Consider the following 18,358-nt stretch of genomic DNA (forward strand, 5'->3'; position numbering starts at 1 on the left):
TATATATATATATATATATATATATGTATATATATGCTATTAGTGCTTAGTGTATATTTAGTTGATATTATTCTTAGTTCATATCTTCGATCTTATTACTCTTTTTCCTTTTATTGTGGGATGTAACTGGGACCCTGTGTTCATAATCTCGTTCCACCACATGTACCACATGTCGTGTGTATGACCAAAAAAAAACAACTCTCTGATTTTGAGGCTGTGCTCAGTAAAGTCAAGGAGTTGGAACATGCTGTAAATATTCACAGCTTCAAATGTTACAGGACAACAGCTAAAATAAATTAATTTTAGCTGCTTTAATATTAAAATTATGTTAAATTTTACAGTTTTTTATCAAACGTTCTTTACCGTTAAAGCACTTTACGGTGAGTTACTGTCTGTTCTCACAGTAAAATCACGACTGTCCCGTGCAGTCCACTGTGACTTTACAAATGCATTCTGGGTAAATATTAGATTAGTAAATCAAAATACAGTAATGGTTTATTGTGCGTTCCTTCATCTCCTTCGTGCTTTAACCCCCCTGCTGTACTTGGGTCAAAAACCGAGGCGAAGTTCATTTTGACCCAAGAGCAGCAGGAGGGTTAGAACTAATATTTTATTTACAGATTTTTCTTTTTTTTATTATTTAATTTTAGCTTTAGGGCACACACGGCCAACATATGGCCCAAAATTGGCCCTTGGACATTCTCTATAAGGCCCCCATTGTCCTTGAATGAAAAGAAAACTTTCAAATAAGTTAATCTATTTTTTGTACTAATATAGTCCAGGATTTTTCCTTTGCCTGTTTCCTGAACTGGACTGAAGCTTGAAGATTAAAAACAAGTAATGTTTTATACATATTTTAGACTAACCCATATTTTGTCACAGGAGCCAGTTCTACTTTTAGACAGTAATTTTCATGCCAAGTGAAACAAAAATGAAGTGAATTGATAATTGCTACCAGTGTTGTGCCAATTCAGAATAACTTGTTTACAGTGTAATTAATTCGGGATGATTAAATGGGAGCATCCGGGTACCTGCAGGTGTGATTACCTGTCCAGAGGTGTTGCTGCAGCACTCCTCTGACGCAGAGTCGGGGCTGTTGGGCTCGTAGCCGGTGTCCATAAACAACAGGGGCATCTCTTTGGCTCCTCGAAGGAGCTTTCAGCTGCAGGACGAGCCTCCGCCCGGTCCGGATCCTGTGAGCACTTCAGGGTCCGGTGGGAGGGCGGAACTGTTGATACTGGGGGAGCAGAGCAGAGAGTGCCGCCCGGACGGCTCTTCAGACGGGTTTTACAGCTCCGGAGACTCCGGTGAAACAAAAAAAACCAGATGGTGATGATGCAACGTGACGCTCCTTTCAGTTTCGCTTTATTTTAAACCGACCGCTTGAGCTGAAAGAGCCGGCGCTGCGCGTGGTGCGTTCACGTGCGCCACGTTAGTTTCACTTTTACCGCAGAGCTCAGAAGGACGAGTTTCAGTCTGCATGGGGTGCATGGATTCACATGTATGGAGGGTGGAATACATAATAATTAATCGTTTAAAATAAATCATTAAGTCGTTAAATATACAATTAAATGATCAAATACACGAATAATTAATTAAATGTCCCATGAAACAAAATAAAATGTACCTTTTAAATAATGACATTAAATAATAGGGCCAGTCTGCCTTGGGAGACCCTACCAAGGGCAAATATAATTGTATATAATTTATTTTCATACAGTTAACATAATTTTCTGAAATAAATAAAAGAATACACAGTGAAATAATTAAATATATTTTTAAATTTTTAAAAAAATCTTGACAATTTAAGTGGTATATTTAATGATGCATTAAATAAATGATACATTTAATTATTTAATGATATTTATATTTCTTTATTTCATGACGTATTTATTTATTAAATGTTAACCCTCCACACTTTACTTCAAAGCTTGAAAATGCTCAGCAGGTCGAAATGCTGAATTTTCTATAGTACATGAAGGCACCACGGGAATGACGGAACTAGTCTGGGTTTGTGACCATATTAGGAGAGAGGGTCTCTTTTTTTTTTTTTTTTTTTTTTTTCCTCCACGTGCAGGGAATTTCAGGAGTATTTTTGCCAGGAAAGGAAAGAAAAGAACTTTTATGGTTCGCAGCAGGAAGTGACATCATTCTAAAAAGGAAATTCACAAGAATCTGTGAATGACTTTGGTTATGAACCAAAAACTAAATAAAAGTAAGCTTCTCTGGAGTCCATGGGACAACAATAACCCTCCTGCTGCCCCTGGGTCAAAATGACTGAGGCCTTATTTTGTAAGCTGTGGCTTCAGCGACCCTTTTGACCTCAGGGCAGCAGGAGGGTTGGAGCCAATATGAGTTTTAAATGCACAGTTTCCAGTATTTTATGCTCCTCCCGAGCTCATGCTGGTAAAATTAATAAGAATAAAAACAGGTTGTAGTGAAAATATGTTTTTTCTTTCAGACTTATGCATAAAAATGTGTTCATAAAGACACAATTACTGAGCCCTGTGACTAAAATAGCATCTAATCATCTTAATCTTTTAAATTAGCTCGTTTTTTTATTGATACTTTTTAATTTATATATTTTTTTTGTGTGAACTTTTTAATTTCCTTTTCTGAAAAATCACTCAGGAATCTGCCTACATGGAGGGGGCGATGACATGTGCACCAAATTACTTTGATTAATAATTAGTTTTTTTATTTGACAAGGAAATTGTGTGACTCATCTTCTTCAACAGAACGATGAAGACTGCTCGGAGCCTTGTTTTGGACATTAAAGGTTTTTGAACAAAATTCAAGAAAATGTTGAGTGAAACTTGTAACAATCAAAAGTACATAAATGATCTCATAAAAAAAATAGCTTTTTTAAAATTTAAAAACTTGACTCACAAACTGCGTCCAGCTAGATATAATAAATCTAAAGTAGATAAATAAATATGTCACAATCTACTGTTATATTGTTTACTTGAAAAAAGAACCTGAGCTCATTCAATTCACATGGAAATTTTTTTAAAGCCATTTAATGTTTCTTTTTTTAATATATTATATATATATATTTTTTTTTATTAAAGGTACAGTACAAAGGCAATTATCAATAAATTTGAATAAATGAACAAAATCAGGGGATTACATTAAGTAAAGAGCATAGATCAAATGTTTTAACAGCTTTATTGTTGTTAAAGTCAGATGTTTACGATGCTCAGATCAGAGTCAGTCTTGGTTTGGATGAACTGGATAACTTCTTCCCAGATGTGTGACAGAGCCAGAACAGATGTGTGAACAGTTCACACAAATATCTTTCAAGGTTCACTTCATTGTCATTCGCATCACATGTGGTACACGAGGTGGAACGAAGCTGTGTACTCAAGGTCCCAGTTACACCCAAAAATAGCAATAATATAATATAAATACAAGGATTTAAGATATACATTAAACAATAATAATATAAATACGTTGTATAAAACAGCAGCCTGAACACGAGCCTGTTGTGAGCAGATGGCAGCTTATAGGTAAGAAATCAGCAGCATGGATAATCAGCAGCACAGATAAAGTGTCAAACGTCCAATTACAATGGCATTACAGGGATTTTCCTGGTTAGGGATTTATGAGTCAGGGTAGAAGCTGTTCCTCAGTCTAGTGGTTCTGCATTTAATGCTCCACAACCTCCTGCCTGATGAGCGGGTTTGGTTTTGGGATCAGCGTTATTATTAGGCTTGTGTTAGTGTGGGAGGAAGAGCTCCTCGTTCTACGCTTTCTAGAGTGACCTCAAATATAAGGGGAGCACAATCTGCTCTAAATGTCTGATAAAATTCTGCGTGCCGGTGTAGGCCATCAGACCAGATTTGTTCGTTTTGAGATGCCCAGTGGCAGGGTGACCTCCTGTGAGGTGAATGTATCATCACAAATCTCCGCAGGTTTCTTCTGAGATAACGAGACTACTCTCTCTTCAAGTCTTTGGTGACGGTACTTCCATAGTTCCTCAAATACTGGGCACCTTTAAATTTCTAAAGTTCCCACTTTCTACCATAGACATCTTCAGAACGTGCTCCATTCCTGGATTTTGCTATTATTATGACTGATTTAGCTGTCTCATGTTTTAATGGTGAGATTTCCAATAAGCATTTCTACATAGCTTAATAGAGGCAGGGTGCAAAGGAATGAATATAGAAACTGCAGCGTGGTCAGTTAATGGTGTTGAAATAATATTAGCTGATTTGCATGCTCAATAATTCAGGTAGAAAAATCTAAAAAAAGTGAAGTCTGGGCTAATATTAGCTGATGTTTTATCAATGTTCAGGTTAGAAATCATTATCAACCAATCAAAAGATTTCCTGGAGGTACTTCTGTTTCTCCATGTATAAGCATTATTGTTATGGTGTGGGTACCTCCACACATCAATTAAGATAAGCGTTTAAGGTTTACATTAACTACAGCAGCGTGTCAAAATCAAAAGATTTGAGCAGACTCACGGCGGAAGTGACGAACAAAACAAGCGACCAAAGTGGACAGGATGCTACGCCCTGAAAATATTTTGACCAATCAGATAGCTTCGGCTCATCCCCATTACCCAATCAGAATTAGCTAACTGTCATCTCAACCAATCAGTGGCTTTTAGGGGCGGGGCTACTATTTGTCGCACATCTTGGATTGTTGATGCGGTTCATGAAAGCTATTTAATCCAAAAATTCACATTTAAAAATAAATGTATGTTCGTCATTTTTTTAAATAGGTGATATATTGAGACTGTGTGCGTCGAGATGGGTTTGTTGACAATTTTGAAGAAGATGAAACAAAAGGAGCGCGAAATGAGGCTGCTTATGTTGTATCCTTTCTGTGACGATTTAGCCTAGCAGCTACTGAGCTAGCTAGAAACAAGGTAGCCTTCGTGCTTGAAACACAACGAGAACACTATGTTTTGCTTCATCTTACTGATTTAAGTTAATACCTTATTATTGAAGTTTAAAGTAGCGTCGCTGGTCAAAGTCTTTTGTGTCATTTTGCGGATAACCGTCAGGTGTGTGAAGTTTCTTTGACGTGTCGCGTGCAGAGGGCTGGACAACGCGGGGAAGACGACCATCCTGAAGAAGTTCAACGGAGAAGATGTCAGCACCATCTCCCCCACACTGGGCTTCAACATCCAGACTCTGGAGCATAGAGGGTAGGAGGCATTCACAAACACAGCACCGTCCCCTGCAGGTGGAGGCTCATCCAGATGTTCAAGGACAAGAACCAAGCCACACACAGCACTCAGACTCATTTTAATCAAAAGCAAAACGTTCTGACTTTGTAGAACAAAACTTACAAGTTATTTTAAAAGTATGCCAGTTTAGCTTTCAGGTCACATACAAGACTATAAATGAAAATTCATATTTCCCAACTGACGTCACTTTCTACAGTCGGGCACTTCTCCATCCAGGATGAACCAAACGAGCAACTTTCCGCTTCAGTGAACACGCGTGTTACATCAGTAATAGTCGTGTACTGTTGGGTGAAGGGTGCACAAACAGCCAATAAATCAGGGAAGATATCGATGCATCTTGAAACGTAGAAAGCTTGTAGGCGAACGAACTTTACAACTTGGCGTTGCAAGTTTGTTCGCCGACGAGTGCGGCTCGCCAATGTCCACAGGAACATCGAGCCGTGTGACGTTTCAAGAACACTTCGTTGGCGGTAAAGGAAAGTTCAAGCGTAATAAATCTGCGATCACGTCAGTTTTCCATCCAAATGGTTGCAACTTGTTGGTTGTGAGGCAGGGTTTGTGTATTTCCACGTAGATCTTAAAGCGAAGGGAGTGCTGATAGAATTTAAAGACGAGGGTAATTAAACCACCTGAAGAGTGTCGTGGTTTTAGGAGTGCTTTTTTTAGATGCTTTCATTGTGAATTAAATAATTCACGACGCTGAAGTGAGTGAGTGCTGAGAGTGAGTTCGACTCGGAGCATTTTAGCTTTGCCCGCTTCGTGTAGATCGATCTGCGTAACAAATGTTTCTATTCTTTCCTTTCCAACACATTATTTATTTAATGTTTCTCCAGATAGGTCCTTTAGCATTTGGAGACACAGTTTGTGAAGAATTTGAGAAAATCCAGAAAAACTCAGTGCTGTGCACAGGTATGCTACTGGCAGGGTGGTTTCTTCTAGGACCAGGTTCTGGTTCGGTCTAATGGATCTATGTAATGGCATTACTCCGGTCTGGATCTCCGTTTGTTTTGATTGTAGTTTGAATTTTTGGATCATCCACAGTCCAAGAGTGGCTTGTTTCCTGTTTACATGTGATCCAAGGGTTTTCATTTGGCTTTTTCCTTAAAAAAAAAAAGTATTTTCTTCCAGTTTAAGGTACAAACATTAACTTCTGTCGTTGCTTTTTTTCTTATTTCCATAAAACCAGCTTTTTCTCAGCACATTATTCATTCATTCATCCTTTATTTATACAAGTTACTGGTAGTCTCATTGAGCCACGAGGACTCGTTTACAAGAGAGACCTGTTCCAGACAGAACATATAACAATAAAAACATTAAACTATAGTAAATGCAGTTAAAAGTTCTATAACACGACAAATCAAGGTGCTGTACAATAAAGCAAAAATACTAAAAACAAGGACATATTTGTCGTATTTTAAGTGCCTCCTCAAAGAGCTCGGCGATGTCAACACAAGTTCTGAGGTCGGTGTCGTCTGAACTGCTTGTGTGTAATAAAAACATCGTGTTTGTCGACATTTGCTTTCATCTGCTCTGCCAGCGTTTATTTGATTCTGTTCCAGATTTTACTTGCTCCATTTTGTGTTTTGTTTCCCTTCAGGTTTAAGTTAAACATTTGGGACGTGGGCGGTCAGAAGTCGCTGCGCTCCTACTGGAGGAACTACTTCGAGAGCACAGACGGGCTGGTGTGGGTGGTGGACAGCGCTGACCGACTCCGGCTGGAGGACTGCCGGCAGGAGCTGAGCGCGCTGCTGCTGGAGGAGGTGCACAGGATTTCATACAGTTTGTTTTTAGTTCCGAAGTCCTACACAAGTTTTGTAGCCAAACATATTTTCTTTATGGTCGTTTTCAATATGATACAATTAGTATATAATAACTAATTGGTCTCATTTCTTTGTATCAGACATCGTTTACTCCCCTTAAAAGCATCTAAACAAATAAATACAGAGCCTCACGATGAAAAACCCTTCAGTACTGATCGTACAGCAAGTTGGTCTCAAACTAGAGAGATTGCATTTCCTGCAAAAATGCATGTGAATGCTTATTGCCGAACAACTTGCTGAAAAACAGCTGAAATTGGCTTAAAAAACTGCTGAAATGGAAGAGCAAGCTTAATTTAGCAGAAGAAAACCAAAAGAACACACTGAAATAGGTTTAAATAAGCAGAAATCAGCATAAAAATTAGGAAATAAGCTAAAAAGAAAAGGCAGAAATTAGCAAAAACAGCTGAAAAGGTAGAAAGAAGCTTAAACTACCAGAAGGAAGTGGAGAGCGCACACTTTTTGCTGAATTAGGCTGAAAAAAATTAAATTATTGCAAAAATATGTAAATTTAGCTGAAAAAGCTAAAGTTAGCATAAAACGGCTAAATAGAAGCTGAAAAAAAAAACTAGCTGAAAGGAGCATAACAAGCTGAAATTAGCTGAAATAGTTTAATTAGGCTAAAAGTAGCATAAAAATGCTAAAAAATGTAACTGAAAATGCAGAATAAGCCTTAATTAGGCTGAAAGAAGCAAAGAAGTGAAAATTCTGAAAAAACCCCTGAAATTAGCAAATAAAGAGCTGAAAAGTAGCTAAAAAAAAAGGCAGAACCTGAATTTACTAGAAGGAAGTGTAGAGCACGCTTTTGCTGAATTAAGATGAAAAAGTTAAATGGGCACAAAAAATGTGGAATTAGCTGGAATAGCTAAAATTAGCATAAAACAGCTAAATAGTAGCTTAAATAGTTGAAAAAGCTGAAAACTTGCAGAAATGAGCTGAAAAGAGCACAACAAGCTGAAATTAGCAGAAAAATTAGAAGCACAAAAATGTCGTTGGCTGAAAGAATCTGAAAGGAGCATAAAAACAGCTGAAAGTAGCTGAAAAAGTTTACTTTTAGCTGAAGCTGAACAAATGTGAAAGGAGCAGTAAAAGGTTATAAACGGATCTAAAGATCTGAAGGATGTAAAATGAGCTCAGTTCATTTTCTATGAGAGGAAAGTGGCAGAAAAGTGTAAATATTTCAAAAAGCTAAAGTTGCACCAAAACCAAAAGTCATAGCAAGATTATCCTGGAAGAGCTGAACGTTTTCTGATTTGTTGACATGGAAAAATTGTTTTCCAGCATCTTTCTGGTTCCACAAAGAAATGGCTCACTAGACCAGTGTCAGAAGGTCTGATCTCTTTAACGAGCTTGTGATTCGTCCTGCAGAGATTAGCCGGTGCGACTCTGCTGGTGTTCGCCAACAAACAGGACCTGCCGGGAGCGCTGCCCAAAGAAGCGCTCAGAGAGGTGACGCCTCCTCGGCCTGATCGATCCGTCCGGTTTTTATCGATTATTAATAGTTGGTGTTGATTCTGCTGCAGGCGTTGGCTCTGGACGACATCAGGAGTCACCACTGGTGCATCGTGGGCTGCAGCGCAGTGACCGGAGAGAACCTGCTGGCCGGAGTGGACTGGCTGGTGGACGACATCGCTGCTCGGGTCTTCACGGCCGACTGAAGGATCCAGAATTTATTTATTGCTGCACTTTTACTCCACGATGCTCTAAAGACGTTAAAATTAGCTGCAGTTTGTGGCTGAAGCTTTTATACTTGTGTTGAGTCAGCTGATCTGTGCCTCTCGTTTATTAAATATTAATTTTGTTACAACTCCAGTAAACTATTCACCTACTTCAGTTTAATGCTGCAGCACTCTGGTCCTACCAGCCTGATTCAGAACATTCTGCTGAACACATTTAATTTTTGTACAAACTGATGCAACGTCTCTGCTCCATGTGCAAAACACACACGGTAATTTGCTTATACCAATTTTGTTTAGAATTTCTTAGAACTGAAGGTCTTATTGGCAAAACCTGAAGCTACAGAACTGCTAATCAGAGTAACTATAAAGTAAATTACTCCTAAAATAAAAAGTTAGTCAGATTTAAAACGTTCAACAGCTCTATACAAAATGACCTTTTAAATCAAACTTTTGAAGTGAAACTAAAGATGAACGTTCAGCCAAGCGGTTCGATCAGTTTTTATTAAATCCAAGATGCTTGAAGTTTTTTCCAACATTAAACCAGTGGGTTCATTTAGAACATTTAAACACTGCGTTGACAGTGCAGCCACATGTGGTTTACTCCCTCATTGTTTTGAAGCTTTCACCAAAACTCAATTGTATTAATTTATTGTTCTACCACAACAGAAGTTTGACGGTCACATGTTTGCAAAGTTAAAATAAAATCATAAATAAGAGCTTGGTGCTGCAGGAAACTGAAGCAGCTTCTTTCAGGGGTCACCACTCGCATGAAAGATCTGGCATGTTGTACGCCCGATGCCCTTCTGGATGCAACCTGGACTCAAACCCGCAACCTCGGGATTAGACAGCTTCCACAACCTCACCTGAGGACGTTCCTTGCACACACACAAAAAAAAATAATCTGTAAAACTAAATTTTTTTTTACTCATGGCTTGTCTTAAAATGTACAACTATCAAATTGTTAAATTCACGATGGACCATAATTTTTGTTTGGTCACCCCCACCGGCCATAACCCCCAACAAACTCAAGTGGTTCATCACTTGTACTTTTGTGGTCTTAGATGTTTCAGAGCGGAGGAGCAGAAATGGCCTTTAATCAAAACGACTGCTCTAATGATTAAAACCAGTTAGATACAGCACAAGATGGCTGCCAACGCTACAGGCAACAGGACGTACCTGGACACGTGGATAACAACCATCTTTATTAAGTTGGCGTCTTACCACCAATACACGTTTCAACTGGTCCCACGTCTTTAAATATAAACACAAGTTCCACTTGATTATAAATCTTTTATTAAAATTAGTTTAATGTGAAGAATTAGTCTTTTCTTAAACACATGGATGAAGTCTTTCACCAGCAAAACTTCAAACTCCAGGTCGTCTGCAAGAGGAGAAAACGAGTTAAGATTGAAAATGAATAAATAACTGAACTGTTTAGTCGTTTTAAGAAATCAGAAAATACCAATCAGTCATGATTTTTCAGACTGGGGCGGTAAAACAAACTCATCACTTTCAGATAAATGATTTCAAAAATAAAGAAGCTTAAACACTCACCAAGACTTCAGACGTCCTCGATCTGCAAGAGACACGAAGGGTTAAACGGTTGTTTTGCAAACGGTTGAGCGGTGGGAACAAGTGGAACGTCATCAGAAATGTGCCTCAGTCAGACCCTCAGCCAGAACCGCCCATCAGAACCCAGCAGGTCACCTTACACCTGTTGTCCCAGAACAGGGTTCTCAGTGCCGTACTGGGCCCAACAGGAGGATGAGTACCAGATGAGAACGGGAATATTTTGCCGGTATTCCCGTGACTGTTGCGAAATTCATCATTTGCACAATTCCAGCATCTTCATCGTGTTTGTTCATTTACCTGCAGTGAGTCCAGGACGAGTTGTTGGAACAGAACCTGCAACAAGCCAAAGATTAGTGACCCGGCTTCAACTACTGCTGCCTGAGAGGGACTCTCAGAATCCTGGTCCTCGGAGGCACAAGACTGCTGGACTTCATGTTTAACAGATTTACTGAAGAGCAGGAAGAAACTCGTGCAGTGACTAATCCAGTCTTTACAGAAAAGCTTCTGCAGGGATGTGATCAGTTGTGCTTTTTTTAAGTCAGACTCTCAGCCAGAACACCCGACTCCACCAGAACTCGGCAGGTCACCTTACACCTGTCGTCCCAGAACAGGGTTCTCAGTGCCATACTGGGTCAACTGGAGAGGCACCAGCTGAGGAGGGACCACATGAAACATCCCACGACTTAGTTACGGCGTGAGCATCATTTGCACAATCCCAGCATCACTGTTCATATGGAGCAGTCTTCAAAAACTACTTTGTTTAAACGTAGTAAAGCAGCCACTTCGGTCGCTTACGCTTTAAAATTTTCCGGTCACAACAGAACCAGTTAAAAATCAATATTTCAAGTGTGCATGAGCTCAGTCCGCTCAGGGGTCTGCTTACCGTTCAGTCTGTGGTGAAGCCAGGAGCATCTCGGTGCTTGAAAGAAACCTGCAAACACACGAGGATTAGTGACCCAGTTTGAGGAGAAAACTGGAACAAACATTTATAAACGTGGAGATCAGAGAAGATACCATTCAGTCATTGCTTCTCAGACTGGGGCGGTATCCACAAAAAGCATCATCTCAGTTCATCATCAGCTTCAAAAGATGAAACTGACTCACCAACAAGAAGAAGCAGCGCTTTATTCTGGGGAGAGACCCAAACGTGAAGCGTGCAGGTGTTGGATGGGACCACACGGTTCAGAACCACCTGCAACAAGAGAAAAGGGTCAGTGTTTGAAGTCCAACGCGTTTTAACGTCACGTTTCAGAGGAGCGTCAGGGGGGGATACCAATCAGTCACAGGAACTCAGACTGGGGCGGTATCGACTCAAACTCATCACGTCTACTCTGGTTACTAACGCAGCTTCAGCACCAACAGAAACAAACCTTCGTGGGACGGCAGTGCTTCGACGACGAGCCAACAGGAACATCTAAGAACAAAGACGAGCAGTCAGAACCGGACCTCTTTATATCAGCAGCAAGTTAAAGCTGCGCTTTTACAGTTTCCATTCAGACTGTTGGTAACCCCAACAAGTCGTCCCCCTGCTGCCATGGCAACGCCAGTGGGTTCACCTTTTCAGGTTCTGGCATCGACACATGGCGTAAGACGCGTGCGGGTGTCATCACGAAGGAAACGAGGCCCACGCTTGAATCATCAACTCACCTGGACGAACACGTGTGATCCGAGGCGACAGTCGTCACGAGCCAAGAACCTGGAAGATGAAAGAGTGGAGGTGAAGAACCGTTCTGCGGGGGACTTTAACCCGATAAACGTCGGGACTGTGCCGATGTCAGAGGTTTAATTTATCAACAGCAGTTCAGACGAACGAGATTCCATAGAGATCTCATCATTTTCAGCAGCAGGCCGCGTTTCTATTCTACAGACGAGACATGAACGCACCTTTAACCTCCATCACGGCTCCGCAGCAGCTCGACCTCCTGACGGGGGGAAAGTTAAAATTAATCAGGATACAAACCAGTTACCTGGTTTGCAGCAATAAAACTTTATAAACCGATAATAAGTTGCCGTTTCTCAGATGTTCGTGTCGTTTCACAGCGGGTCAAAGTGAGCTAAGTTTCATCATCACTGAAACATCAAACCATCAGAACCACGTCGAGTGAAGAGAACTCACCAGGATCTTCTGTTCAGGGCTTCACATCCTTAAACCAGTCGAACCAGGCCCTGCAGGGAACATCATTTAATACAGTTTAGCACAAAGGTTTAGTTATTCCATTGGTTTATTTTGGTTTGTTGGAGGTTTGATCAGGGCTTTGGTGAAAAACTGCCACGAGAGACATTAGTCGTCCAGAAGTCATATCGGGTCATCCTCTCAAACCTCCACAACTTGATTTAGACAAACGTGATTTGAAATAAATCTTTTTTTTACCAGTTTGAACAGATGAATTGTTATAGTCTTTTAAAGCATACAATTTCTACAGTATTAGTTCTTAAGTCTTAACAATGAATATCTCAGTGTTGGAGCTGGGCAAGAGATATTTTAAAAATAAAGCTTTTTTTTTGGCGATATGAGACTATAGTTAAACGAACAAACAGAAACGGCCGTTGCATCGAAGATGTTTGGATTTAAACTGAAACCACGGGTCAAAACTTGTTTAGCTGTGCCTTATGAGGGGAACATTGAGAGCAGGAATGCACGATATATACGGTAGAAACGATAGAAATTTAGCCTACGATAGATCAGTCTATCTAACCGCAGTAATGCCGTTTGATGTAAAATCAGAGTTGTTGGATTTAATCGTCGCTTTAGAGAAACCTGCTCTGATCTGTGAAAAGAACGCTGTGTTGTGATTTTACTGCGAGACCCTCTGGTCACACTCATTTTGTGTCAGCACTCCTTAAAGAAGGAGGCGCCCACTAGAGGTTTGGAGGGTGAAGTGCTTCAGCGTAAAATGCTGCCCTGTTGCTGTTTATTTATTAAGCAAGACTGGACGAGTTAATATATATTTTTTGGTTTAAAACATATGACTAAAAATACATTTGATATCTTTTGCACTACAAGAAAGAAGCCCAATACTTGATCTGTTTATTATTTAAAAACTCTTGGACCTAGTAGTGGAATTTACACAATTCAAAATATGATGGCAAAAGGACACCCTATGCTTTTTTTTTTTTTTTTAGCAAGTTTTATACCCAAATCATATCGATGTATAGTTATCGCCACCCTTTACAATACATATATGAGTTTTATGCCATATCACACATTCCCAATTGAGAGGTGGCACCACAACATTATTAAAGCAGCAGCTTATATCACTAAAGACAGTCCTTAGCAGCTAACAGACAGCTAACGCTTTACCAGTCCGGTTCCACAGCTGAGACTGGGAGCGCATCTTTAGTGATCCGATAAGATGCTGATTTATCGACGTCGTGCCACTTCACTTCTCCTTACAAGGCACAGCATAAGAGTTTTATACCGTGTGTTTCAGGGAAGGATGCTGAAGTCAGTTGGACCTGCAGCTGCGTTCACACAAGCTCACCAACGTTGTGAAAGCAGCGCAGCTGAATAATTTAATATACGTAAATAATAAGGTCTAAAAATATATGTAAATAGTTTTTTTTTAACATTTTGTAGTTACAACTTTTAAGAAATGTGTCCGTGCTACAACTGGGACAAAGCTGTGACGCAGAAATATATTTATTAATTACTTTATGGAAAGGAGAAAAAACAAGTGTTATATTGTATATCATAGTTGATCTTAAAATATCAAGATATTAATTTTGGTCCATATTGCAGAGCTTCGTTTAACGTAGGCATTGGTAAAAAGCTTTAAAGAAAAATTACCAAGATTGTGAAGCATCTCAGCTGGAACGTCACACGAAGCCTCCACCTGCAGACAAACATGAAGGTCACAATCTCACACAAACCGAGGGTTTATAAAGTCTAAACTTTGGGCAATCAGAGAAAGTTGGCATCACTTTTTTCAGGCATATACTCGTCTCTAAATTAGAATCATCACCTTTGTACCCACAGCTGATCATTCTCATGTTCTTACACTTTAGCTCACCTTTGATTTTCCCAACACCTTGTTGTTTGCATGAACAGCACATGGCGGTCACCTTTTAACAGAAAACAAAATCTCAATAACAAAGTTTGGAACATTGTGAATTATTGCTTTTCAGAAAGGCTCTTCAGATCTACAAGCCGTCATCACAGAAGGTCAGGCATATGCTCGTCAGTAGTTAGGTCATCAGTGTAAGCCTTTATCGACGTTAAAGATTTGAACTTTAAAGCTTCTTACCTGCTGTTTATGGGTCGCGTTTCTCACAAGGAAAGACTGAGCTGTGAACATCTGGAATAATAAGATTCGTTTTTTAATGTAAATCAAACATGTCAAGTTAAGAGGGCGTTTGCTGGAACCTTTATGCTACTCAGTTTCTGGTAAATAAGTTTCTTCCAAGGCTGATTCAGTAAGAGAGAGTTCATAACTCCATCACTGCAGCACACAAGCTCAAGGGCAAATTTATACATTTACAATTTATATATAAATTTATTTGAGCTTGCAGCACTGCAAATTATCAAATCTATTAACAGCTAGTTAAATAAATACCTCTTTATGAAGGGAGGGTCAATCTTCACACCTGGGGGACAAAAATAAAAAATAAAATAAAGTCAGGGTTTAGGAGCAACAACGACAAGTTATTTTTCAGGGCTTGGTGCTACTCAGAAAATGGTACGAATTGTCCTCAAGACGTAATCAGTAAGAGAGTTCAATAAGACATCACTGTAGCACTCGACCCTCCTTGTTAAATTGGTTGATTTAAAGCAGGAAGTCATCTTTAACAGATATGTTGTCATGCAAACTTACACTAAACTAAAAATTTGCAATTATTGCTTCAAAACATTAAAATTCACCTTATTCTGATAATCTACTTCCACAGCCTCCCATAGGGAAAAAAGTTAAACTATTGTGAGGAATTACAACTAATTCACTTATCAACCCTAGTACAGCATTGTATCTTTATTCTCATCTTTAGGTTTTATTTTAACCACTTCCTGTTGCTTTATATGTACTGGTAGTAGAGCATTAGTAACAGCACGTATCAATCTAATTACCACGTGTCCTCATCCTTTTTTTATTTTATTCAACCTTTACTTAGGTTAATCCTTGCGCATCAACTGGCAGAACAACCTCCTGCTATAATCCTTAACATGCTTTTGGAAAATATCTTTATGCATTTTTATAAACATTGTAAACTTTGCACATCTGGATCACCACATGACATTTAATGACTACATTGGTGTTTCAGGGCCATTTTTCTTTGTGGTAATTGATGTATTTGATGACATGTTACCTTAATATTTACAAAAGTTTACCCACTGATAGGTTGGATTAATAATGATTTGGGTGAAAATGCACTTTTCAGTGAAGGGAGACATTAAAATTGATGCTCGCTGTAGAGAAGTGCTTTTGAATAATACCACAAAATGTTAGCATTTATTAACTTTTACTCTAAAATGCTGTCGCCTGGAGGCAACATGACACCATAGAGGGTAAAAAAAATATATACACAACTGTCAAAACTCAATGAAACATTACCTTTAGCAGCAAAGCTCGTTTTTAATGTTCCCAGTCTGGAAAAAGCACAGAACACATCTTCATTAGCATGCTACATGCTAGCAGGCGGCGTTATCACGCAGCCACGTGACTGATCCACGCAACGTGCTCGTGGACAGCACGAATCAGGTAAAATAAATTAAAACGAAACAAATCGTCTCACATCAGAATAAAAACGGTGCATTCACAGTCATTCAGAACAGGTCTGTGAAAAGTTTTCATCATTGAGACGATGCTAGCTAGCACTAGCGCCAAGCTAACTGCGGCCGTCCATTAAATCAAACCAAATCACTTTTAAGTGTTGTGGCCGTGACTCAATACTTGCATAAAAACTGTCGGGACTTATTATTGTTTACGATTAGATCTGTATCCAAACGATATTAGCAGAATTTCATGGCGGATGGTTGAAGATTGTTCCCAGTTCGGCTCAGCGCTGCACCGTCAAGAACAGAGGGAAGTTATAACATTACAAATATCTTTAAAAGAAATGGCCGCAACATTAACTCAGCTGCTAGGAGTTTAAACTAAAATGTTACACAATAAATGAGAGAATATCTGTTTAAAATGGTATTAAAATTAATCATCGATAGTTGAACTTACCACCGACGGAAAGCGGAAGAAAGTGGACGAACCGCTCGGTTATTTCAGCTTTTATATGCCAAGAGATAAGCTCCGCCTACATCGACAGTTTACCCGCGAAAACAACTGCATGAAGGTTGATTTTATTTTCAAATAAACATTAAATCTAAAATAAACCGTTTGCAAGAGAAACCTGTTATTTGTAAATGAAAAAAGCCTTGATTAGAAAATATATTTGGAACGAAAATGACTATATTTGCCACCAGAGGGCAGCAGATACAGGAAAATAAACTCCATAATATAAAGAGGTTCAAGGAGGTTTAAGGAGACTTGTGGGACATAAGGTGGAACAAAATTGTGTACTCAAGGTCCCAGTTACACCCCAAAATAAAAATAAACAGTATACAGTACAGGGATCTAAGATATAGGCCTTTGTTAAACAATATTAATATAATATTAATTAATTCAACGTTTATTTACACAGATAATTCACATTGAGCCTCCAAGACTCATTTACAAGTGAGACCTATTTAGACAGACAAAAAGTAATGAAAGTGACACATGTATAGGATTTGGAGTTAAAAAAAAAAAATCCCTATCTAACTCTCACTCCTTGGCCGAGGACAGATGACCTGAGATTGGAAAAAAACAAACAAACTCTTATAATCAATCTTATAAATAAAGTTTATTAAAACCAGTAGTCCTCAAATCTTTTATTAATTTCATAATATTAATAATAATTATATAATAACAATTATTATTCTATTATTATCTTATAATTATTAAATAATTTAAATAATATAGGCAGGAGAGTTTAGTAAAATGGGATTTTAATGTTTTGTTGTCCCAGTCAAAGGGGGTATTTGGAAATACCCTCTGTCTATCCATCCGTGCATGTTGTGAGCACGATACCTTGAAAATTAAGCAACGGGCAATCTTCTATTTTTGTGTAAATGTAGGCACAAGAAAGATTCTTTCAAGAATGGGTTTTCCACGTCAAAATCCAAGATGGCCACCATCATATATATGTGTAAACCCACCACCCCTATCATTTGAGGAAACTATGCTTTATAGTTTTTATATTGCTTCCAAGTATAATTTCCTCAAATGACTGAGGTGGCTGAACATAACTCTGGTGGCCAAGGCCACCATTGGCCACCCCCTGGCTCCGCCATTGAATCTGGTGTAAATTGCTCCCTTTGCTCTCCAGGATCTATAACTCTGTGGACAATTCTTGGACAAGAAAAAAAATCCTCTCTTCTTCTACAGTGTAGCTCCTACCCACTTGAATATCTTGCACCAAAAACATTAAGGTTTACTTACTGTGCATTTCCTGTTCAATTCCAGTCCAGAAAAAAACAAAAACACTTATCTCAAAAACTACAAACATTCACTATTCAAATCCTTCAGTGACGGGGTACATCGGTGTACTGTTTGGTACAGTTCCATTCCTGTAAACCATCAGAACAGATTTTCTTCTTTTTAAGAAAAACAAACTGTATTACACCTGCAGTTTAGAGGCAAGTTTTTATTTAGCAATTAAAGACTGTAAAATATTACAAAGTGCTTCTAAGCTGTGTTGTTTTGTTGAAACGAAGCATATAAACCACTCCATTTTTGTTTGCAGGATCACAGCATTTTAAATCCTTCATTTCCCTTTAGAATATTTGAAACATTACATCATACGTGCCACTGTTTTATTTGTACTGCACAACATCTGCAAGGAGCTTATGGGGGTGTTCATGTAAATAATGTCACCATAGTCAATGGAGGGAAAGAAAGTAGCAGTTACAAGGTGTTTCCTAGCATTCAGAGTTAGACAGGATCCATTTCTGAAAAAGAAACCAAGTTTTTTATTTACATTTTTTAATCAAAGTTTTCAACATGAGGCTGAAAAGAGAGATGTGCATTGACCAAGATTTCCAAGCACTTGTAAGAATTGACAAACTC

At 38.9% G+C, this 18,358-nt stretch overlaps 1 protein-coding gene, 1 long non-coding RNA gene and 6 other non-coding genes across 9 annotated transcripts; 1 reads left to right on the forward strand and 7 right to left on the reverse strand.

Annotated features, from left to right (window-relative positions):
• Positions 1-4,619: 4,619 nt before the first annotated feature.
• Positions 4,620-8,677, forward strand: arl2 (ADP-ribosylation factor-like 2). The gene is made up of 5 exons (XM_037684034.1): positions 4,620-4,822; positions 5,048-5,158; positions 6,798-6,960; positions 8,386-8,466; positions 8,541-8,677. The coding sequence occupies exons 1-5, from the start codon at positions 4,758-4,760 to the stop codon at positions 8,673-8,675; spliced, it is 555 nt and encodes a 184-aa protein (XP_037539962.1). The 5' UTR covers positions 4,620-4,757; the 3' UTR covers positions 8,676-8,677.
• Positions 8,678-9,974: 1,297 nt separating this feature from the next.
• LOC119416851 lies at positions 9,975-16,454 on the reverse strand. Of its 2 annotated transcripts, XR_005187119.1 has the most exons (15): positions 16,430-16,454; positions 15,812-15,846; positions 14,822-14,852; positions 14,513-14,563; positions 14,279-14,330; positions 14,056-14,101; positions 12,385-12,434; positions 12,153-12,190; positions 11,916-11,964; positions 11,639-11,682; positions 11,373-11,460; positions 11,152-11,199; positions 10,566-10,601; positions 10,251-10,272; positions 9,975-10,077 (listed from the first exon to the last, which is right to left on the reverse strand). It is a non-coding gene; the product is annotated as an uncharacterized LOC119416851 (long non-coding RNA). The 2 variants fall into 2 exon arrangements; XR_005187120.1 differs by lacking the exons at positions 9,975-10,077; positions 10,251-10,272 and having other exon boundaries at positions 10,340-10,601.
• Positions 10,142-10,212, reverse strand: LOC119421211. Its single transcript, XR_005187348.1, has one exon. It is a non-coding gene; the product is annotated as a small nucleolar RNA SNORD31 (small nucleolar RNA).
• LOC119421219 lies at positions 11,264-11,342 on the reverse strand. Its single transcript, XR_005187349.1, has one exon. It is a non-coding gene; the product is annotated as a small nucleolar RNA SNORD31 (small nucleolar RNA).
• LOC119421227 lies at positions 11,522-11,598 on the reverse strand. Its single transcript, XR_005187350.1, has one exon. It is a non-coding gene; the product is annotated as a small nucleolar RNA SNORD31 (small nucleolar RNA).
• LOC119421234 lies at positions 11,757-11,883 on the reverse strand. Its single transcript, XR_005187351.1, has one exon. It is a non-coding gene; the product is annotated as a small nucleolar RNA SNORD22 (small nucleolar RNA).
• Positions 12,038-12,107, reverse strand: LOC119421195. Its single transcript, XR_005187347.1, has one exon. It is a non-coding gene; the product is annotated as a small nucleolar RNA SNORD30 (small nucleolar RNA).
• On the reverse strand, positions 12,280-12,344 carry LOC119421187. Its single transcript, XR_005187346.1, has one exon. It is a non-coding gene; the product is annotated as a small nucleolar RNA SNORD29 (small nucleolar RNA).
• Positions 16,455-18,358: the final 1,904 nt, after the last annotated feature.

Source organism: Nematolebias whitei, chromosome 1 (genome assembly GCF_014905685.2).
Source record: "Nematolebias whitei isolate Nwh7 chromosome 1, NemWhi1, whole genome shotgun sequence".
Classification (NCBI taxonomy): Eukaryota; Metazoa; Chordata; class Actinopteri; order Cyprinodontiformes; family Rivulidae; genus Nematolebias; species Nematolebias whitei.